Below are 23,129 nucleotides of genomic sequence, written 5' to 3'. Positions count from 1 at the left end.
TAAATATGAAATAAATGCGGTAGCATTTCAGATGGTCGATAATATGCCCTCTCACTCACGTTATTCCCCTCAGGTTTATTACCGGAATTTTACCGATAGTTACGGCAAAGGTTAAAGGTTATGGGTCAGATGTCGTCACGAAGTGCATCCCACTAATTTAACTGTTTCTCCGTGCTACTGCACTTCCATGGTTCGGAGTGCGTAGTCCCAAGCATTGCCTGGAGTGCGTATTCCGGAGCACGGTAGTGTGGAGCATGGAAGTTTGCGGTTTGGGACACAGCCTTTATGTCGAAATTCCACCTTACCACCGGTCGCACGGAGAGCAAGATCACTGTCAATCAATCTGAAATGACAATCAAGGTGTCGTTCATTGTATTGTTTGCGTCAGTGTTTTTGACAACCTTAACAATGTGCAGATGCTGGCTGGGGAAAAGGTGGCAATTATAGTGTATACACCACATCTGAAAAAATATGCTAGATGGTGCGCATATTCAAAATTAATTAGATATAGGAATTTGCTTTTTTGGGTGTAACTCCAGTTGTCTTAAAATAACATTAATTACATTTGACAAGTAATAAAAGCTGACTTATTTTCAGATCAGCAACTATCATCCTTATTAGATTTAGATCTTCAAGCCAGAGTGGCTCATACAAAGTAATATAAAGTGGAAAAGTTGTCTGGCTTCTCAATAGCATTAGAATTAGTTCATTTCGACGTCCATCAATCCCTCCAACCTTGTGGGTCCGTGTGCAAAAAAAAGACAGTTTAAGTCCATTTTGCGGTGGGGGATGGGTCGAATTATACAAACAATAATGCGATTGGCTGGAACGATTATTCAAACCAACATCAGCCGTTTCTATTGGTGGACCACTTTAGTCGCTACGGTCCTTTCGCACAGGCTCTCAGAAGGGTTTATTGTGTCTGTCCGTCTGGAGGCGAAATTTGTATCCGATTTCTCGATTCCAAAATTGAATTAAGAAAACTTTGAAAATGGTAATGTATTTCAATTTCTTACTACAGGTCCACGAAACTAATTATCGTGAACAAAGTAGGATGGGTGAGAATTATCTTAATAGTTATACTTAGCGAATTAGCTATAGCTATAGGTTTGTGGCAAATGAGCATTCTGACAGCATAGGTAGCCTGGCTTGCCAGTTAGTTCGTTAGTAAATGTATGAAAATACCAGCTAACTGGGTTGCACCATCAAACAAGCTTTTTTTTTCTTTTTTCGTGGACGTGGTGATAGCGAAAGTTGATGCTGGCGTTCTGGCTTTACCTACCTCTCAAACGAGCGCCTTTTGTCAAATCTACAGTAACTGCTACTTGACGTTAGCTGATATTGTACTGTATTGGGTGAGCTCTAATTGGAGCGGCTAATTGGCTAAACTGGGGTTCTGTTTTTTATGATTTGTTTTAGCAGTTGGGAGAATTGCTGTTTATAAATGTTTATATATGGTAGCTAAAGCATTTCCCCCCCTTTGCTTTGCTAACATTAGTTGATTTAGCTAACGTTATATGCAGTCTAGGTCAGGACTTCCAACTGCTTAGCTGGCTGAGCTGCACGTTTGCTATATAGCAAAGTTATTCATTCATTATTGCCATGAGTTTTCCTCGTGGTTCCTAGTGGTTTTTGGGCAAGTGGGGTTTCAAAAATAATTCTACCTAGCTTGACGTTGGATACTAAACGTGCGAGCCGTGCCTCACATATAAGTTAACGTTAGCGGTTTCTTTTTGATTACCAAGTTAGGTGGAAACCCGGTTAAAAAAAACTTAACGTTACCGGCGACATTCCTTCGTTCTGCTTATTGTAATGGATATACGATCATCTATAATATGAATGAGTGCTGTTAAATGCACCGTTAACTTTACATCTAAATCTCATCAGCTGAAGTAGCATGCTAACGTGCATGAGACTAGTTGCCTCCGTTGTGGCGGGAAAACCCGTGGCTTTTCTCCACAACTGAATTTAGTACAACTGCTAGTTTGCAAAATGGGTTACAGCGAGCTAGCCAAGTTACGGTCATTTGCATTTTGTATAATTGTATCGAGGCTGGCTTTCCTTGGCTTGCGCTGGTTATTTGGCACCAAACATTAGTTGGTATAAATGGTCCGAAGACTGTTTACTTTTCCTTTCAATTGCTGTCCTTATCTGACCTGGGGCAGCTAGCTACCTTAGTCGAATAGTAAGCTAATGTTATTACACAAAGTAAACCGTATATAACTTGAATAACGTAAACGTGTTTTTGATTGCAGGAAACGGATGCGTTATGTCAGATTTAGCAACGATAGCAATTTGCAGACCCGCCTAGCCCCTATTTCGCAAGCAATCTTTGACACATTGCTTGCTAGCTAGCTAGCGGGCTATCGTTACATACATTCCGTGCTGCTATTCGTTGGCATAGAACATTTATTATCTAGCTATATTTTTGGGTACTTGGCTAATAGATACTCTTACCCAGAGCGACTTGGCTACACTTGAGTCTTTTTACGCGCAGTCCATGTATACAGATGGATATTTAAGTTAACGTTAGCTAAGTACCTTGCTCAAGGGTAACCTTAAAACGGCAGCGTCCACTTGCGTTTCTGATGGAATTTGCCTTTGCTGATTGGATTGCACTTTTCCCATAGCAGTAAAAAGGTTCTGCCTTAAAATACTTGAGTGCTCTTCCAGTATATGTAATCGTCGTGTAAAAATAAGACTACTGGCTACAGCGTTAGTGCTGTAGCCTACTCATAATATTCCTCTATTACTATTACAATTTGTCGAGGGGTCTTACATTATAGTTGAGCAGATGCCCACAGTGGTTCCCTGTTATTCACTATTTTCCGGTTTGATTGTGACAGACATCGCAAGGATCAGATTGTTTTTTTTTCTGCAAAGGTCTACAAAATGGGTAGTGTGGTAATGAGTCAAGGAGTTGTTGTTTTTTGTTTGTGTTTAAATTGCTTCTCCTACCTCAGTTGAAATGATCAAATGTGAGCAAATGAATTTAATAGGCTGCAAATCTCAAAAACGTCAGTTCAACCTACCTGTCCTGTGCTAATGGTGTGACTGCATGAAATCACAAGTCCATCCTTTAAAACCAGGGCTGTCAAACTGAATCCCAAGGGGGCTGCAGTGTCTGCAGGTTTTTTGTGGTTTCCTTTCAAACAGCTGCCAGTTAAGGCCTTGAAAACAAGGTGTGTGGATTCCTTAGCCAATCAGTGACTTAATAAACAACAGCGTCTGTAGGTTGAACTCCGGTCCTGGAGGGCTGCAGCGTCTGCAGGATTAACTCCAGTCCCGGAGAGCATGCTGGGTTTTGGGGTGTTCTCAGCGCAAGCGTTTCGTTTAAGTCATTGATTGGCTGAGGAATCCACACACCTTGTTCTCAAGCCTTTAACTGGCAGCTGATTGAAAGGGAAACACGAAAACCCGCAGACACTGCGGCCCCCTTGGGATTCAGCTAGACCCCCCTTCCGCCATCGGACAGGCTGTGCCATGGCGCGTGGCGCTGTGCGAGACTCTTCCGGTGTGTGTGTGGTGTAGTGGGTTCTTCGGTAGCGTGCAACGCTAACGGCGCGATCTCGCTCCCTCTCTCCCTCTCTCCCTGCATTCGGCTGCGGCGGCGGCGTGTGTCTGGCGCTCCCGCGCCCCGACCAGGCCGGGGGCAAGGCGGGAAAGGACAGCGGGAAAGCGAAGGCCAAAGCAGTGTCTCGATCTCAGCGGGCGGGGCTGCAGGTAAGCTCTCTACCCCCCCCCCCCCCTCCACCACCCACCATGGGGAATTCTCCGGTCGTCTCACTGGAGACCCCCCCCCCCCCCCTCGATCCTGAACGGTGGCCATCGCGCTTTTCTCTGTCCCCCGCAGTTCCCCGTAGGCCGAATCCACAGGCATCTGAAGACCCGCACCACCAGCCATGGGCGCGTGGGAGCCACGGCGGCCGTCTACAGCGCCGCCATCCTGGAGTACCTCACTGCTGAGGTGAGATGCGCCGTAAAAAACACCCACCTGCTTCAGACCCGATCTCACCTGTTATCCCTGGGCGGCGGTGTAGTATAATGGGTAAGGAACTGGTCTAAGGGTCACAGGTTCGATTCCCGGGTAGGACACACTGCCGTTGTACCCTTGAGCAGGGCACTTCACCTGCATTGCTTCAGAACATATCCAGCTGTGTAAATGGGATGCAATGCTGTGCAGAGAGTTGTGTGAGTGGTTCTGGATAATGGCGTCTGCTAAGTGCCTGTGTTGTGATGCAGGTGCTGGAGTTGGCGGGAAACGCCTCTAAGGACCTGAAGGTGAAGCGCATCACGCCCCGCCATCTGCAGCTGGCCATCCGCGGCGACGAGGAGCTCGACTCGCTCATCAAGGCCACCATCGCCGGAGGAGGTCAGTCACGCTGAGTCCCGCTGCTCACACACACACACACACACATCCCACGTTCACGCACCACACTCGCACACACCCACACCCTGCACGCTGGCGCACACACCCCACATGCACACACACACACATCCCACATTCACGCCCCACACGCACCACACTCGCACACGCCCACACCCTGCACGCTGGCGCACACACCCCACACACACACACACACACCCCACTCGCTGTGCCTGCGTGTGAGGTTAACGCATGTTTGCCTCTGCAGGAGTGATCCCACACATCCACAAGTCCCTGATTGGGAAGAAGGGTCAGCAGAAGACTGCATAGGCCGGACCTCCGGGATCGCCCGGCTGTGCTCCTGTTCAGACAGGCCGAGGCAGGAACTGAACCGGAGAGCAGATTTTTTTATTTGATTTTATTTTTATTTTTTGTATTTTAAATTTTTTGTTCTTTTTTTATTGTAGTTAAAGATGAGTGATTGTTAGACTTTGCGTTGTAATATTATTAAAAAACAGACAAAAAAGCTAGGGGTGGGGGGGGGTTGGGAATGCAACAAATTTTGTGTTATTTTAGATTGTTTAAAGGTGTGAATCAACTTTTAATGTTGTGACCACAAATTTGTTTGATTTGGCGAGGGCTTTAAAAGTGTTTTATACTGAGAAATGGAATTGTTAAACCATTTTTTACAAACGAAAGGCTTTTTGTGTTCATTTTGTGGTACACACACGCTTGATTTGCCGTCTTGCAGTATTTTTACTGTCATGTGACAACGACTGCTTGTCCTGAAAGTCTAGTTCCGTTTGGATTCTTCCTGTCAGAAACTAATCTCCACCATATTAGAAACGCTGAACTACCTCCAGGGAATATTCCTGTTTAAACGAGTGTATTTACCATTTGGAATGTGCACTTTTATGACAAGTGTATCCAATGCGCACGTTCATAATTGGTAAAGCAGAAGTAGGCATTTCTTTCAGCACAAGTGACTTGACTCAGTTCTCCATGGCCAGTGTGTGAATGCAAGGCCAAGTGAGATGTTTTTATCTGAGATCTTGCTTAATGAAGCAAGTGTTCTGCTTCCGCTAGCTGTGGATACCAGTCCTGGGGCTTTCCCTGTTTGCCGAGCCACGGGTGGCGGGGTCTTGCAGGGACACAGATGTCCTCCCGTCTGTGCTGTTTTCAGAATTGTGCCTGTGTTGCCCGTGATGTCGTTTATCACTGTGTATGCAGTGAAACGAAGCTTTCTCGCGCACTGCGCCTCTGTGCAATCGCGTATGTAAATGAAACTCTCCTGTCCACTGTATTCCCTGTGCTTCCAGTTCTGTAATTTACCATCTTGCGAGAACTGAAGCATTTCAACTGTGCGTCCCGGTATAATTCAGAAAATCCACAGTGAATCTAGGTACTCGTTTCTTGGCACACTTGAGTGTAGCGACGATGAAAAGTGAGTCAGATTGCCTTTTCAGTCTGAGAATTCTGATGGAAAATTCTACAGCCTGTATCCAATCATAAGGGTTTTTTCCACAGATCAGAAAAAAAGGATGGGTCGAGTGTACAGCATGTTTGGAAACTGAACTGAAAAATTAACCAGCAATTACCAAGAAGCCTGTCAGTAATTTTTTGGGGTGGTGAACGTTCCACAATATACTGCAATAAATTGGTGCATTATGATCTGAAATGAAAGTACGACACTTCACAACAAAGGGACTAATGTGCAAAAATTACTGCAGCTTTCTATATTATGTTTTCTAGAAAATTAACGTACGTGCTATATATTGCAGTAAATCCAATGTCCATAAGAGATATTTAGTGGCTGTGTACCGTGTCCAGCGTGGGAGGAAAATTGTAATTGAGTTGATACACCAGCAGAGGGTGCTGCAGATGTTTAAATAGGTCAACGTGACAGTTTCCCAGGAAATGCATTCCAGTGTTGGTTACAATTTTCACCCCGATGCCCTCAAATCTATTTGAAATAAATTTGTTTAAAAATCGCTAACCTATTGCTTAGAAGATGGAGCAAATGTACAGTCTGTAAGTGTTGAGTCTTCACCTTATACTTTGTGCCGATGTAAAAAAGTGCATGTGTTCTTTCATAATTTTGCTAAAGTGTTTTTCCCCCCCAGACATGTCAATAGAGGGGGATGTAGGATAGTTACTGGGCCTAAATTACCATTCCATCTGGAGACATCTTCTCTCCCACTGACTTAAATGGCTCATAATTACACACATTAGTTTTTTCTGACTTCTTTTTAAAGCACTTGACACACCGCGGGTCCCTTAATCATCTCAATTAATCATTCTGTCAGGACTGCAGTTCCCAGTGTTATCTGAGAAGGTACTGTGGCTGCTGGGTTTTGTAGTTTGAGTGAGACTGCTTGAGGAAATCGGACTTAATGGGTACCTCAAAAAAATCGATAATCTTAAAGAAATGCATTTAATTAAAATCGAAAAGACATCAAAATACATTTGAAATTGGCATTCTCGAAACCATGGACAGTCAGGCACAATATAGTTTATGTACAATATCATTTTTTAAATAACATTTATAACGCACACAGAACAAAACAAATCAAATGGCATAGGAGGCATATTGCACTCTTCCCTGTCAGGCAGAACTTGGGGTTTTCTAATACTGAGGATTAATGCTCTGGAACAGAGATACAGGTCTTTGGCTGACTGGTGGTGTCTTCCGGGGGGGGGGGGGGGTGGTTGGTTTAGTAGTGGGTGGGGTAATAGTGGGGGGCCGTGAGGGTCGCACTGCCCGCGGCTGTGAACAGGCTGGGCAGGCTGCTGTACTGGTGGTAAAGGGGATCTGTGGAGATCGGGGCGCCCCCCACAGGAGAGGGGAGGTAGTGCAGGCTGAAAGGCGGTGCGTAAGGGGTGGGGCTGTCCTGGGCGGGGTAATATCCGGGGTGCGGGACAGGCCCGAAAGCCTGGAGCTGGGGGTAGTGCAGCAGCTGGGAGGTCATCTTTGCCTGACAGGCCTGGGCCAGGGTGTCCTGCATGGTCCTCTTCAGCTTCATGCGCCTGTTCTGGAACCAGTTCCTAATCTGAGGGGCAGGAAGAAATTACCATTACTGCCTGTGTTACATTACATTACATAATTACTGCGCGTGCTACATTACATTACATTTAATTTGCGGACGCTTTTATCGAAAGCGACGTAAAATAAGCGCACACCAGAGGTCGTTGGAACAACTACAAAGCACCGGTCCGATAAGGTACAATACTTATGTTACAGTTACGTATTGCCATGAACACATTAAGTCCAGTTCACACAGTAAGCATAAGCTAGGTCGGTAATATCTTGAAAGTATAGTGTAAATATCTTTCACTCTACATATTAATTAATGGAACACTGTTGTAATTAATCATTCATTTAAGCAGTATAACTCTGGCACGCGGCTCACTCAGCCCCAAAAATGAAGCTCTGAAATCTGGCTTCAGTGCGCAATATTAAACGTATGTAGGTCGGCACAGATTTATTTAAATATGAATGCTGAGAAACAGGTTTTCTGGCCCAGAGCTAATCACAGCCATGCCCAGTGGAAATGATTGAGACGGCTGAAATGCATTTAATTTATTAGTTCGTTTGACAGGGGCAATGCACATTGCTAGCGTTTCTGCAGATGTGTCAGCGTTTTACCAGGGACGCTTATTTCCATCTGTAGTCCCCGGGCTACCTGTCTTTGGATTGGACCGTGGACGTGCTGTGATGTCGTCACTGTGGCGTTCGCGAGCTCACCTGCTTGTCGGACAGATTGAGCTTCCTGCAGAGTTCGGCCTTGTCGTGCGTGCCCAGGTACGCGTTCTTCTTGAAGGCTTTCTCCAGCCGGTTGATTTGCTCGACGGTGAAGGCGGTGCGTGGCCTGCGTCCGGCGGCGGGGGACGTATCATGGGTGTCCCGCGGGGTTGCGGGGGAGAGAGAGCGCTCCCCTTCGCTCTCGTACCCTGACGTCTCTTCTTCTGTACTACTGCTGAAGCCTGGCTCTGTAGCTGAGAGATAGAGAGAGAAATGAGTTCACTGCACGCTAAATCAATCTGACGTTACAGATTATTCAAGATTTAAAAAAATGTAGCACTCCTTTATCGCTATGCGAAGCTAGGATCCCTCCAGTGATCAGTTAGTAATATTGAAGTAGTGTTTACATAAAGAAGAGTTAGTATTTCATAATAAGTCTTAATTTAAATGTAATTTATTTAGTTTTAATTTAGTTTTTCTTGTTATTTAACTGGAAATGGCAACGAACAAAAAACGTCTTATTGAATGTTCTGTGTACTGGGAAATATAAGAGATGAATTATTGGCATAGACTAAAATATGTCAGTTATTTGAATATTGTTAATGTATCATTGTATTCATATACATTTATTAAGCTAGTGAAGCGATTGGTGGTTTGTCTTCTGGTTCATGACCAACAAGAAGGGGGGAAAAAAATGTGTACCATTATTTTTGGCTCATTCCCCTTGGCAGTTTTATGTAATTATTTGAGGACATGAGACAAGACTCATCATGCAGTAATTTTTAGGAGACATGACCAGTGGGCCTGATTACAGAGCCGCAGTCTTACCTTGAGAGGAGGAGGAGGAAGAGGGGTTGGAGACGTGTCCCGGGGTGGGCTCTGGGTGCTGGGGGGCGAGGGTGCGCTGGTGCCGGTGGTCCCGGTGCTGGGTCTCCGAGCCGACCCGCTCCCTGCTGCAGTACAGCCCCGGCAGGCTCTCTGGGGGGGTCCCGGAAGTGCAGGGGTCCCCCAGCCCGGGCCCAGCGGCGGCGGCCTGGCTGCTCTGGGACAGCCACTCGATGGTGAAGCGCCCTTTCATCGTCCCAAAGCTCGAATCCCAAAAACCCGATCCGACGTTAAATCCCAGACACCGCGGCTGCCTTCTTTCCACGGCGTTCCCAACTTTTCTTTTAAAAAAAAAAAAAACCTCCTTTTCTCCTTTCCTCAAAAGTTTGTGTAGTTCTGCAGGCAGAATAGAGGAATGCAGAATGCCTCTTCTTTTCACCTGGAATGAGTGTTTTAAGTCCCTCTGAGTTTGTCCGGCGGGTGGCTGGGGCAGCTTGGGGAGCCTCGATGCGTGTGAGCTGCACTGTGAACACCGTCAGTCTGGCTGCCTCCCTTCAGGTGGAGATTCGGGTGAATCCTTCGCCCCGGGAGCAGGGGGCCCTGGGTATTTATTACGGGGGGGGGATCCCCTCTTCATTTACAATTCACTTAGCTGGGGGGGGGGATCAAAGGGAAACGTGCCTCCTCTTCCACTCCCACCCCTTCTGAGTTTTCACAAGTGTGGTAATTAAGACGTCTCATTTGGCTCTGAATGAGCCTATTAATTTCTGGCTCCAGTAAGTCTGGGGATGTCAGCCCCCCCCCCCCCCCCCCCTCAAAGAGTCTCCCTCCTTTCTTCCTACTGTCTCTTGTATCTGTTGGTGTTTGTATGTGTCTGTGTGTGTGTGTGGGGGGGGGTGGTTCAACCTGGCCCACTGCTGCTCTTTGTCTGTCTGTTGTCGACACAGTAGCAATGTGGCGCGCCGAGCCTCACATTACAGTGCGTTTAGCAGACGCTCTTATCCAGACCGACTTACACACACTTGCCAGAGCCTGTTCATCAGTCTTTCCGGAGCTCCCCGAAAACTCAGCCCTAAAAAGGTCACGTTGGCGCACGCTTGGATGAATGGTCGCCACGTGTTGTTTGTCTTTCTGTGTCGCCTGTTTTGCGGTGGTGACTGTGGTAGGGGCTCTGGGCTTTGTTTCTGTTGGTGCTAAAATGCATCACCATGACAATCATGTCCATGGCTGCTTTTTTCCATCTGCCTTCCTGTTCACATGGTTTTGAAGAATTGCCAAGCATTGCCTGCTGAACGTGGTTGAGCATAGAATTTGTACAACAGAATTTGACTTTTTTTTGCGCGTATTATTTGAATAATCATTTATTTATTTATTTAAATTTTGTTTGGTTTATTTATTTTCAGAGTAACTTTCAACACTTCAACATTTCAAATGTGACTGACATTTCCCTATGAGCCTGCTTTACTAAGGCCTTTTTCACATATGAAAACCTTTTTGCACACACTAAAATAATAACATGACCACTGATTGGTCACAATATTTGTTTTGCACAAATCAATGGTTGTGTTATTAGTTTTTGCTTGTCCTTAAAGGTTGTGTATATGCTGAAGGTGTTAGTAAATCAGGCCCCAAGTTGTTCAGTCGACAAGGAACAAAAGTAATTTATTTTGAGAAGGGCACAAGTTGCACTTGAATTGCCTCTTAATCAAACGCAGCGTTGATAGATCTGCAAAGGGGCTGGTCTCCTTTTTGAGCAGTCGGTGATGTATTCATCAGTGACACTGCAGATCATTCTGTGGTTGATCATCAGAGAGGAGATTAAAAACACACCATTTGCATCTTAAGTAAGGTCATTGTTGTGTTGCAGGCAAGCAGTGCCTTCTTATTGCGGAAACCTGGTTGGTAAATTCTAAATTGCGCAAGAACGCTTTTTTACTATATATATATATATATTTTTTTTTATAATTACATTTTTTTTTTTAAAGAACGATACAAGATTTATTTTTTCCAAATGGGACCCCTGCTGGAAAAACTAGAACCCAGAATAATGGTGGTGCCTCCAGGGCTGGGGTTGGAAATCCCTGTTACAGGACCATTAGGGCCCTTTATAACAAGAAGTTCCGGTAAGGAGGTGATGTGTATAAGCTGCCTCTTCACACTTGGCCCGACTGGTCTAAGTAGGTATCAAAGCGACCCGGGTCCTTTGATGTGGGGGGATAACAGTTAATGAGCTATTAGCCACTACACAGGTCCACACAGGGCTGGGAGACGGCAGTCTGACTGGAGGAGCCGGAGGGAAGGTGTCTGATTGGTCGAAGTGAGATAACAACGTCAATCCTGGCTCAGGCCAGAGGGTGCTAATTACCGCTAACATCGCTAAGAAAGGCAGACATCGTGTGCGCTCTCCTGGGTGTACTACTGTCTGTCTGTCTGTCTGTCTGTCATTGAGCACCGGTTACTGGGGAAAGAAAGAAAAGTTATTGAAGGATTAGGGTGGCCTTTTTGGGAAAATAAACATATCATTAGATTTTAGAGCTGCTATACTGTTGAGGCTGGAACAGCAGTCGTCTTGTTAATTGGCCAACTGGTGATTAAGCCGATTAATTTCAAGAACAAAAAATCTCTGATTAACAATGCTTATGGATCTTAAAAAAAGATTTTTAAAAAATCTATCCCCACCCCTTGAAATGTATTACCTGTACATCTCAGGTATCAAGCAACTTGTCTGTCGAAGAGTCAATAAACTGATTTCTGATCATTTTCTTCCTCATAATTGGAACTAATGGATATTAGAGATTCTCCAATGGTGGTGATGGACATTTCCAGTCTTGTAATTTCATGCTTGTTAGCAAATGAAAAAGTATGAAAAGACATAGGCCTTCCACACGCAGTAGCTAATATTATTAGTCATGAGACTTCATTGCTGTAATAACATTTATGGGCTGCCATAATTATGCAGGCGAAATGTGATTTAATATATCCAATCCCACGGAGAGAACTGGGCCAGATTAAATTAATAAATGTTATATTTAGTTATGTCTTTATCACAGATAATTTATGAAGCACAGTGTATCTGTCTATAACTGCACGTGTCAGTGCCATATCTTTGTGCTTCCTGAGAGTTTTTAAAAAGGTGAAAAATATTCTGTGTTGAGATATAGCTGATGGGAGATACTTGTTTTTATTTCCTGATGTATTGTTACCATAGATACCACAATGACCTTCACAATATAGAATGGACATTATAAAACATTTTTCAATGCAAAATGTATAGAGACTAAATTGTCACTGCAAGTAATCTTTATCATTGTACAATGACCTTTTTAATGTATCTGTAGATGACTGAAAGCAGCAGTCTCAGTCAGTACCTAATCTGTGATTACATCCAATGATAAAATAACTGATTATAGGGATTAAAGTTGGGCCATTTCTTTTCTTCAGGCAATTAGTTGAACAGTCTTTGCTAATCCTGTTTGCTCTCTCTGACGGTCTTTCTGAATGAAAGCAGAACACTAAATGTATTCAAGAGATGGATCTCAAGTTATAATATCTTCAAAGAGCAGAACGTTGGTTTTTTCCCTCTCTCTCTTTCCCTCCCTGTCCCTCTCTCTCTCCCCCTTTTCTCTCTTGCTCTTCCCCCCCTCTCTCCCTCTCTCTCTCTCTTCCCCCCTCTCTCCCTCTCCCCCCCCCCCCCCGTTGTGTGCCGTATCTCGCGTGCGGCAGGCCCGTCTCCAGCTGATGGGGGGGTCTTTGCCGCAGACGGTGTTTCCCTTCCTCCTGTCTCATTCAGGGCCGCGATACGGCGGAACAGAAGCTGGGCTCTTTGATGTGAGGGGCGGGAGGGGCGGGGGGGGGGGGGGGGGGCAGCTGGGGATGCGGTGCAGACGGGGGGTTGGGGGGTGGGGTAGGGGGGACGAGGTGCGGCAGACACCCCCGGTCCTCCCTGCTATCAGCGGAGGGACAGACACCTACTTTGGGGGTGGGGGGGGGGGGGGGGCTGATTACCTCATAATCACTCGAGTCTGTTTCTTTGTGCCTTTTGGTTTGTGGCGCACGGCCTGAGCGGGGCGATGATTCAGGGACAAGCAGACGGACGAACAGACGGACGGGGTTTGTCATGTAATACCCTGTGTCCTTGCATGCTCTTTAACAGACAGTGCCACTGTGTGCATATCTATAGAGTGCAGTTCTCAAGGATAGTTATTGTCTACCTAAGATGCTCCCTTATTATTGAGATCAAGTCTGGGAAGTCACATCCGTATGGAGACATGAGCTCTCATTTGCTGCTCAGTCCAGACTGTAGTGGTGAAGTTTTGCAGTAGGGATGGGGCCTAGCCCCCCTGCCTCAGAGATGTGACCCCCCCTTCCCAAGCCTGCAGAGATAACCCCCCCCCCCCCCCCCCGTGATCCCCACCCCTCGGCCCCGCCTCCTCCACATGCAGGGGTAGACCGCTGTCTTTCAGGGTAATAAGCTCCATTGGAGACGCCGTTTGATTGCCCCCAGTGAGCCCCTTTCATCTGTAATGGGGCTGTTTGTGGCCCTGTTACTCATGTAAACACTTTGTCCCCGCCTCCCCCCCCCCCCGCACTGCCACGGGCGGCTAAGCTCTCGCCTTTAACGGCTCACGCTAACTAGCCGGTGCTCCAGTCTCCTGGACAGGCCTGCTACATCACGCCTGGTCCTCAACCGCACTTGGTACTGCTGTCTGATTACTAGTGCAGCTATTTTTCCTGGTCAAAAATATCGCCGCGGTGGTGATACCTGTGGCACAGGCCGTAGGGCGCCTGGCTTTTCGCCCAGGCGTGAGTCCCTTTGCATGGGCATGATCCTTCTTTTTCTGTTACCCTCTCTGTTCCCCCCATCTGAAGAGCATGAAAAAGTGTAAATGGAGGACGTGCTGTAAGCTTTGTGTGCTGAAGAAAGTAATACCCACACTGCAAACTCGTTGGAAAGTAAACACTCGCACGCACCTGATTTTTTAAACCACGGATTAAAGTTCTCTTTGCAGCAAATGTTTGCGTTGCAGATGAAAGGAGCTGAAAGATTAATGTTTTTGTTTAAAGAAAAGAGGTCTCTTTGAGTTACACTGTGGTCTCTAACAGATGGGATTTATGAATAGATATTAAAGCATTAGCTGACGAGATTCCTAATGGAGCCCACACTGAATGAGTAATAATCCACTACTGCACATTTTACTGATCTACCTGTATATCATGTTTATGATCTGCATGTATATCAGTGTGTTGTAAATGGTAAGAAACAAATACAGGACTCTAGTTTTTTGCTTTTTTCCACACAACTCCTTACAACCTTAAAACATCGCTCGACTCGGCTGCGAGCTTAAAATGGGCGCCTGCCTTCGTAGTTTCTGGTAAGAGTCGATGGCAGTGTGTTATTAACTTCCCTGGTACCGACCCCTTTTTGCTCCGCTGTCCCCTCTTGGCACGGTCCCAGAATGCATTTCACCGCTTCATTACAATCACTTAGCGGGCCGCTCTCGTCCAGTGCGACTTTCGGAAACGGAGTGGAGGGCTGAACGCTCTCTCTCGGCCTCACTCATAGCCCAACTACCCCCTAAAAAATACCACAAAGGTGGATTGTGAGGTCAAGTCTTTATCAGTTTGAGTTCTGACCATGAAAACAAGACTAAACGTGTAGAAAGGCCTCCCTTGAAGGGCTTTCTTACAAAAAACTGATGAACCTGAATGACCCCCCCCCAACATTGGCCACTGATTGGTCAGTGTAATAGGGTGGTTGAAGGTAAATGGAGACTAACCTTTCCTAATTTTCCAGTCAGAATGATAATGTGTATTTGGTAAATCAATGATGTGTTTATTGGTATGTGTTTAACTGCCTATTTATATGGACCCAGCAATCTTAATCATAGGAGGTATTATCTTGGTGTTCTAGGGGTAGACTAGATTATGGGTATATTACAGCCAATAGACAACAAGAAACTGAAGTTAGTTGGAACAGATTAATATTTTTGTTTACAGTAGGAGTAATCAGCAGTTACTAAAGTTTCTGACCAGTGCAAAGACAAAAATAAATTTCCAAAAGAGGTGTCAAGGGATAAACTCATAATAATCTGTTTATTTGAAAAATGAAAAACAAAACAATTTCATTCTTGACTGAATAACACATAAACCAAAAAAACTATAGGAAATAGACCAGCTCTTAGCACAAATATGTCCCCTCACGCCCGTGGTTCAGGGTGACAAACATTTCATGTATTATGTCATTTAATACAGGGCCGGGTCATGTGACCATAGAAATTATTTTTGAAAAATTTGTAGTTCACACCAACACGCAAAACTGTAAAACTGAACACTGAGTGAAGCTAATGTCTACCTGTGCTGTGTACGTTTTAAATGCTGCCTAAGCAAACGAACAGAGTGACTCCCAATACAAATATGAATTAAGAAGCGATAATCCCATGATTAAGAGTGGAGTGATGGCACTAATAAGCTTACAAAGGTGACTTTGATCGTACTTTAGCTGAACCTCCTGCGGATTCTCTCCTCGTTTCCCTTAAAGGCATTTTCCTGCATCCCCCCCCCCCCCCCCCCCCCCCCGGCATTGATCCTGTCAGTCTTTAATGATGACTCTTTTTTTCTTTTCTTTTTTTTTTGTGGAGCAACATCTTATCTTTTTCTCTTCAACAGTATTGATTCCAATCAGCCTCCCATCAAAGCACCGTTGGAGGCTTTGAGCTGAGAGACCTGTAAAGTAGATAGGAGGGGAAGGGCCCCATTAGAACAGCATCTGCCCCCCCCCCCCCCCCAAAACTCGCCACCCCCCGGGCCAGACACCATCTCACCTTGTCCCTTACATACCCGCAGTCTCCTCGGGTCCCTACGTCCGCCACCTCTGAGCTGTGAAACCCCTCCCCGAAAAAAAGGTGCCTTTTATTTCCCCCTCCTGTCTCAAAATGACTTTGGTTTCACGTGTGTGTGAAGGAAGAAAACCGAGAACGGGGATTAAGATTAAGATTCCTTTACCTGGATCTGCGTCCCGAGGGTCACTGAATCCCCCAACACGTCGGCCTCACGCGCTGCGTTAATGCTGCGTTAATAGTCTGCAGGGCGTGCTGAGGAGAACCAGCGTAACGGGCTGGCCCACAAGGCCGTTAGAGAGGCAGTATTGTTCCCCCCCCTGTTTTCCTGTTCTCTCAGGAGACGGCGTTAAAAGAAACATTGTGAAGTGTGAACATGGATGTGCTCTTTGAAGTCAAAATGACATTTAAGGAGCTCATTGGGCTGATAAAGGTCAGGTGACCAAAGATTTTGTGTGGCCACAAAATAGAATCGAGAGTCCAAAAAAATCAACAACAAAAAAATAATTCAGTTTCTGCTGAGTTTCTGAAACGGATCCTTAAACCACACCATTCCTGTCCACTCGTTTGAAGGCCCATTGCTTACATTTATACATTTTGTTGACTGTAAAAAAAACAACATCAAAATTAGACCCTTCACAGTACAGTACAGTTTTTGTTTTGTTTTGTTTTTAGATATCCCATTTTAAGAGACATAAATATAAAGACATTTCTCCTCAATGAATAATTTGCAAGTTTGAAATAGTTGGATACAAAATAAGACAAAAGAGCAACAGCGACCCTACGGAACCGTGCCTGAAAGCCAGTGTTCACAGTCGTACCTGTCGCCACACGCGAGATGGCCTTGCAGCGGTCATAGCTGAGTGTGATTGGACTCCGGGCGGTTTGGAGTATAACACAGTACCGCTCTGCTGCGATGGACTGTGGACCGGAACCGGCGGACAGGCCTGAAACACCGGCCCACAGGCCGGGCCACGGCTACGCACCCGCGCGCTTTGAGCTGAACCGTTCGCTAAGCGCCTGACTGGCGGAAACCTGCAGAGTTCACTGCGATCAGTCGAAAAACACGCTGAGCCGTCAATGGATCAAAGCTTTCATTTGTAGCCACTGGATTTCGTTCATTTAAGGGGAATTATAATGAAATAAAATGTTATCCACAGGCTGAGATCTTACTAGAGCACGAAGAAACCCACCCCCCCCCCTTTTTTTTAAAATTTATTTAGAAATTTAAGGGAAGCCATTAAATAAATCAAATAAAGCCATTGAACTCTTTTTCTGATGATTGGTAAGAGACCCCACTGAGGAAAGACCAGTTAAAGGGGTGTTTTTTTTTTTTAATGTAGCCACTATCTCTGAATCAGTGCTGAAACGGCAGCTTTGGTCCTCCTGCTCACTGTTTGCCGTTAACCAGGTGACTCCCTGATGGCATATTCGGGTGCTGCTTATTTGCTCCAAACTGTATTGAGGGCAAGAGGTCCTGGTTTCCCCATTCCCCCCTGAACAGCTCGTAAGAGTGATGTCATTTAATATAATTCCGTCTCCATGTGTGAGTTCTATTGGTTTCCTGAAAGCATCACAAACAGATCCAGCCTTTCTGTTAAGCAAAAGTGTGTGTATAAAGTATTGGTGGAATCTTTCATTTTAACATTGCAGTTTTTAGCACGAAATGTTCTGAAAGATAAATTTTTCATTTTTTGATTTTCTCAGTTTGCATGACCTCACTGTACTGGCACACTTTAACTTTTAACGTGTCCTGATGGGCGGCCCGGTTCTTTATTCTGATTGGCTGAGCCTGGGAGTGGCCGCACCGTGACTCGTCGGTGTCGTCAGCCTGTTCTTAACTGTGGCCTCTTCAGTCCAGCAGCCACGCAGAGATCAGGAGGAGGGGGCCGGAGGCGACGTGGAGAACCTCCCTCTCTGATTGGTCGGTCGGCGGCGGGGGGGGCTGCTCCCCATCCAATCCGTGCGCGGGTGGCGCCCGGGCGGGCCTCAGCACCAGGCGAAGGTCCGGCCCACCATGCGGAAGAAGCGTCGGTTGGGTTCCCGGAGGTAGCGGCAGAGCTGGCGCAGCGCGGCGGGCCCGATGGGGGCGTGGCGGCGGCCCTTGGACTCGTCCAGGCACTTGTCGCGGCCGGCGGCCTGCAGGCAGTAGAAGCCCTTGGTGGCGTTGAAGTAGAAGTTGGCGGGCGAGAGGCGCGGCGGCAGCTCCAGGAAGCCCTCGGCCCGCCGCAGCTCGGGGAACGGGTCGCGGATCAGCGCCTCGCCGTCCACCACGTGGATGCGCCCGGGCGGGAAGTGCGCCAGCCAGCGCGCCAGGTGCTGGTGGTACAGGCTGCGCTGCAGGGCCTTGTAGTCCGGGTCGATCCGGCCGTGCCGCAGCAGCAGCTCCTCCAGCGGCCGGTAGGGCTTGCCCCGCTGCCGCCGGTTGTGCAGCACCTGCGTGTAGTCGGACACCAGCCGCTCCGCCGGGTCGCGCACGATCAGCAGCAGCCTGGCGTCCGGCGCCGTCCGCCGCGCCCGCCCGGGCGCCGCCGGGGCCGTGAAGTAGCCGGGCGTCTTCTCCACCGTCAGCTGCCCCGGCAGGGAGAGGGGCATCTGGGCGCGGTACCAGCCGGGCCCGCGCCGGTAGTTCTCGTCCAGGTTGAAGTAGTGCACCTCGGCCTTGGCCACCTCCACGTCCGGGTGCAGGTTCAGCATCTCCAGCAGTGCCCGCGTGCCGCCCTTGCGCACGCCGATGATGATGGCGCCGGGCAGCCGCTGGGTGGCGTTGCCGGGCAGCCGCTGGGTGGCGTTGCCGGGCGCCGGGGTGGCGGACCGCAGCTCCCGCAGGCACACGTGCAGCTGGGCGTGCAGCAGCAGCAGGAGCAGGACGGCCAGGAGCAGCGTCCAAAACATGGCACCCCACCAGCCGGGACGGGGGAACACAGACGTGGGGGGGAGGAGGACCACAGGGACCAACGCTGGGCCTAACACCGGCAGAGCATTACCATGAGCCTTCTCTGGGCATTACCATGAGCCTTCTCTGGGCATTACCATGGGTCTTCTCTGGGCATTACCATGAGCCTTCACTGGGCATTATCATGGGTCTTCAGCTGGGCATTACCATGGGTCTTCTCTGGGCATTACCATGGGTCTTCTCTGGGCATTACCATGGGTCTTCTCTGGGCATTACCATGGGTCTTCAGCTGGGCATTACTATGGGTCTTCACTGGGCATTACCATGGGTCTTCAGCTGGGCATTACCATGGGTCTTCAGCTGGGCATTACCATGGGTCTTCAGACTGGCATAGAACTCTAATGGGGGAACAAATGTAGAAAAAGGGTGTTATTGTTAGACAAGCCATATTTTTCCAGGATTTGCCAAAAAAAAGTATGAATGAATTAAAAATTTTACGCATACTAAAGAACAAATGCCGTAGAGCGATAAATGTTGGTTATTGGCACAGTATTTCTTTAAAACAAATGTATCTGCTTCTTAGACCAGAGATACATTATAAAATTGGTAACCTGTACATTTATAATGAACAATTGTAGAACAAGCACAAAATTGGCTCATAAGCTTCTAGTAATTTGTAGCATGATCATCTGAACTAATTGTCATGTCTCTGTCTGACCGAATGACAAATTGAAAAGGAAATTTGTTGTGGTTTCCCGCAAGCTCATTTAGAAATAATTTTGCACATCCGTTTTTTTTTTTCTCACAATCTGTGTTAATGCCTTTGGGGAATACGACTAAGAGCAAGAAACGGGATTTATAAACGGGGCAGAAGTGATTTATTCGGTCAAATTAAAAAGTAATTCGGTGGAAGGGGAAGCACATGCATTTCCAGCAAGGTCAGTTTCCTTGTGTCTGACAGGATCACGCGGCGTGGAGAGGAAAAATATGGGCGTGGCCGTTAAACTGTAAACGCTCTGATGTGGAATGCCAAAGAGGCTGGTTCTTATTGTGGTCTGACGTGATGTGATTGATATCCAGGCTGGTGGAGGAGCCCGTGTTTAAAGATTGATGTTGAGAGGAGCGGTGGCTTGCCAGTCGGTCCCCAGAGAGAGAGGGACACACCCAAGGCCAGCCACAAAGCTCTGCCGGTGCGCTCTTAGACCGCACTCTAGCACCTCCGTGTGGGGAAACGGTGGAACTGCAGGTGCGCTGGAGCTCCACGTAGGAGCCGGATTTAACGCCTCCTGAACTATCACGGCTTCATCCGAGTTACTAAAATTTTGGTTAAATTTGTACAATACATCACAACACGGTCCCTGATAAATAAATCGGATAAACAAATAAGGATACATCCAGAAACATTAATTGTTATTTGCAACAACAACAACAACAACAACAAAAAAAAACATAAATTTAAGCTGCGTGCTAAATTGTTAATTGAACAAAGGGCCACGTGATATTTCCTGAGCGCATCTTTTACTTCTGTGTACAAAATGCCGTTGAAGTTTGAGACAAAGTGGGTCTCGCTCGGGCAGTGTTGACAGTAACGCTGATGCTCCACAGTCTCCTGCGCTAAGAGGGAGCGAACGGGCTTCTCTGAGGAACGAGCGGTTGAATTGTTACGAGGCGGTAAATTACATCATCTTCTCCGAGTCTTGTAGGCCAGGTCCCCAGGCACGCTCCCTCGGCGAGCTGGGAACGTCTGTTGTTTCCTACCGTCTCTCCTGATGAATGAAAAGACCGGCCGGGTTTTTGTGTGACTGCACAATTAATATTAGAAGTCATGCGCCTGCAAGTCATCCAGTAAAATGACAATTTACAAAATTTTAAAAAATGAACGATTTGCTTATCTAGCCTTTAGGACTTTAACTGTAATTTTTTTCACTTGTTACAGTTTTAACGGTTATTTATTTATTTTTTTGGGCGACGTGCTGTTGCTCGAGCGGATGTTGTTGCTGTTGCTGTTGTTGTCGCTGCCGGTCCAGGGTTTGTGCTGATGTGGGGGGGGGGGGGGGTTTATTAATTAGCCTGTCTTGAACAGGCACCATGGCTTGCCAGTGCCCTTGTTCCTGTTTGTTCAGCATAATTGCCCCGCAGGGAGAGGCGGTCCCTCCCTGCCCCCCCCGTCTCCCCCCGTAGGCCTCGCGTTCTGTGTTTGTCCCCGGCTGCATGAGCGACCGTGCCAACGTTGTCATCTTCATCATCATCATCATTAGCACTACCAGCATCATGAAGTCTTCATTATGCACAGTGTGAGCCTAATGTGTTCTTCGGGGTATTCCCAGGTCTAGCAGCATAGCGGGGAGGCCGGATGGAGACTCAAGCACTGCGGATGCTGTGTGATTCAAACAGCAGTTGCGGTTATTTGGTTGGTGAAGTAGTTGAGCATTGAATGCTGGGACTGTAGCCAGAGGCCTGTTAGTACTTTGGAAAGTGGGCAAACGTCAGTGAGGTCCTGTTGCTCTGGCGTGCATCTGTTTCGCTGCCTTACTGAGAGAGACAGTGAGGGTTTGTGAACACACAGTACCCAAGCCCTTTACACTATTACATTTTATACTTCCCCTCCCTGCACACACACTGCACTTTCACTAAGGAGCAGTACACACACACTCACACACGCGCACACACACACACACACACACACACACACAATCACACACGCACGCACACACACACACAAACACACTCACACTTTTACACACACACACACACAAATACCACCCACACACACTCACGCATGCACACACACAAACACACGCACACGCACACACGCGCAGTATCTCTCCATATTAAGGTCGCATATTTCAAGGCACTGTGTCTGAGCATAATGTGAAAAACGTGCTGAGCTTTTCGCTGAATATTTGAACACGGGCGCCAGTGGGGGACGTGTCTGCAGGGTCACATGACTGCTTTGGCCTCATTATGACAACGGCGGCGCTGAATGGTGGAGGATCAGACTGCCATCGCAGGCTGTGCAGATCAAACCCCCCGCGGGTTTTTGCTCCATCAAATTTCCTCCGTGAAAAAAATGGGCGGGGACCCTCTGTGGGGGGTCCCGCGGTCCGTGTGACTCTGATCCAGCCCTGCGCCAGGAACACAGCTTGAAAAATATGATTTTGGATGCTGGAGTCTCTCTGCTGAAAAAGTAAAAGCCATTTGGAAGCAACGCGAGGAGGACGAGACTGGGACGCCCAGCGCGTGCGAGAGCGGAGATAAGGCCCGTGCACTGAATGTGGAGGATTACTCTGCACAGAGCGAGAGAGACGGGGACGATGGGGGATCCGGGCAATGCGGGTGGCATTTCTGTGTGTGTGTGTGTGTGTGTGTGTGTGTGTTAGTACATGTGTGTGTGCATGTGCGTGTGTGTGTGCATGTATGTGTGTGTGTGTGTGTGTGTGTGCATGTATAGTAAATGGTGACCTTCTCCAGTCTCCTCAGTTGGTAAACCTTTCCAAACACTCACACCCAATCGGGCTGGAATCACTCAGTACACCCTCTGAATGTCATTGTCTCTCTCCCCCGTTTATGTGCAAATCATAACCTCTGTGACTGCAACAGATCAACATAAGCCCGTTTCATTTTCATCCCTGCTGCATGCACACACACGCACACACACGCACGCACACACGCACACACACGCACACACGCACACACACATACAAAATCATGCATACACATGCGCGCACGCACACACACATACATCCTATGATCTCTTTCAAAAGGGTAAAAAATAAATCACAAGTAATTCAATAGCGTTTCATAGGTCAATGGGTATTCTTTGTTTTATTGTTGTCATGTGGGTTCATTAAAAGATGTAGATGTTGTATTATGCTAATGCTACTACTCTGCATTGCTACAGGTTGCAATTTGTTTAAGTTAAGAGACACTGAGTGCAGATCAGCATGGTAGGGTTCTGAGCGAGTGGTAAATATGTATGACCCCCCCCCCCCCAAGCCACCCCAATCTCCAGAGCTGAAAGCACATCTGTGCAGCAACCTCCGGTCTGTATCCCACAATGCATCTCAGTCTTAAACAGTCTTGCGAATTGCCTCTCCTTTATGAAGCTGCAGATAAATGAGGATTTAGCTTACGTGTGAAGATTTGATCTCTCCTTTAAAACTGTGGCTGAATGAAGCTCTGTTGTCTTAAGCTCCTGTGGAGATAAGGGGGTTTTTTTAGGCTCCGCCCCCTGAAAGGACTGTCCTTCCCTTCCATGCAGTGACCTTCAAGAAATCTGCCCAGCTTTTGCAGATGGACGTCCAGCTGAGTTTCAAATTAGACTCTTTGTAAACACCCTCCAAGCCCCCTCCCCCATGCCTACCCAGATCCCCCCCCTCCCCTCCCCTCCACACCCAAGATCTGGGTCAGTCATATGAAGCGCTCCTGCCTCCATCCTGTGCCCCAGCTTGAAAATGAGAGTTT

At 47.3% G+C, this 23,129-nt stretch overlaps 3 protein-coding genes across 3 annotated transcripts; 1 reads left to right on the top strand and 2 right to left on the bottom strand.

Moving 5' to 3' along the window:
- The first annotated feature begins 867 nt into the window (after positions 1-867).
- Positions 868-5,064, top strand: LOC118206221 (histone H2A.V). Its single transcript, XM_035378587.1, has 5 exons — positions 868-994; positions 3,646-3,723; positions 3,854-3,967; positions 4,243-4,372; positions 4,635-5,064. The coding sequence occupies exons 1-5, from the start codon at positions 992-994 to the stop codon at positions 4,694-4,696; spliced, it is 387 nt and encodes a 128-aa protein (XP_035234478.1). The 5' UTR covers positions 868-991; the 3' UTR covers positions 4,697-5,064.
- Positions 5,065-7,074: 2,010 nt separating this feature from the next.
- On the bottom strand, positions 7,075-9,186 carry LOC118206490 (homeobox protein vent1-like). Its single transcript, XM_035379269.1, has 3 exons — positions 8,937-9,186; positions 8,112-8,362; positions 7,075-7,416 (listed from the first exon to the last, which is right to left on the bottom strand). Exons 1-3 carry the CDS (start codon positions 9,184-9,186, stop codon positions 7,081-7,083), a joined length of 837 nt encoding a protein of 278 aa, XP_035235160.1. The 3' UTR covers positions 7,075-7,080.
- A 7,919-nt stretch (positions 9,187-17,105) lies between these two features.
- hs3st1l2 (heparan sulfate (glucosamine) 3-O-sulfotransferase 1-like 2) lies at positions 17,106-18,804 on the bottom strand. Its single transcript, XM_035380135.1, has one exon. It carries the CDS (start codon positions 18,662-18,664, stop codon positions 17,759-17,761), a length of 906 nt encoding a protein of 301 aa, XP_035236026.1. The 5' UTR covers positions 18,665-18,804; the 3' UTR covers positions 17,106-17,758.
- Positions 18,805-23,129: the final 4,325 nt, after the last annotated feature.

This window comes from Anguilla anguilla, chromosome 10 (genome assembly GCF_013347855.1).
Source record: "Anguilla anguilla isolate fAngAng1 chromosome 10, fAngAng1.pri, whole genome shotgun sequence".
NCBI lineage: Eukaryota > Metazoa > Chordata > Actinopteri > Anguilliformes > Anguillidae > Anguilla > Anguilla anguilla.
Note: the sequence above shows the minus strand (reverse complement) of the source record. Positions and strands in the feature narration are given on the sequence as shown.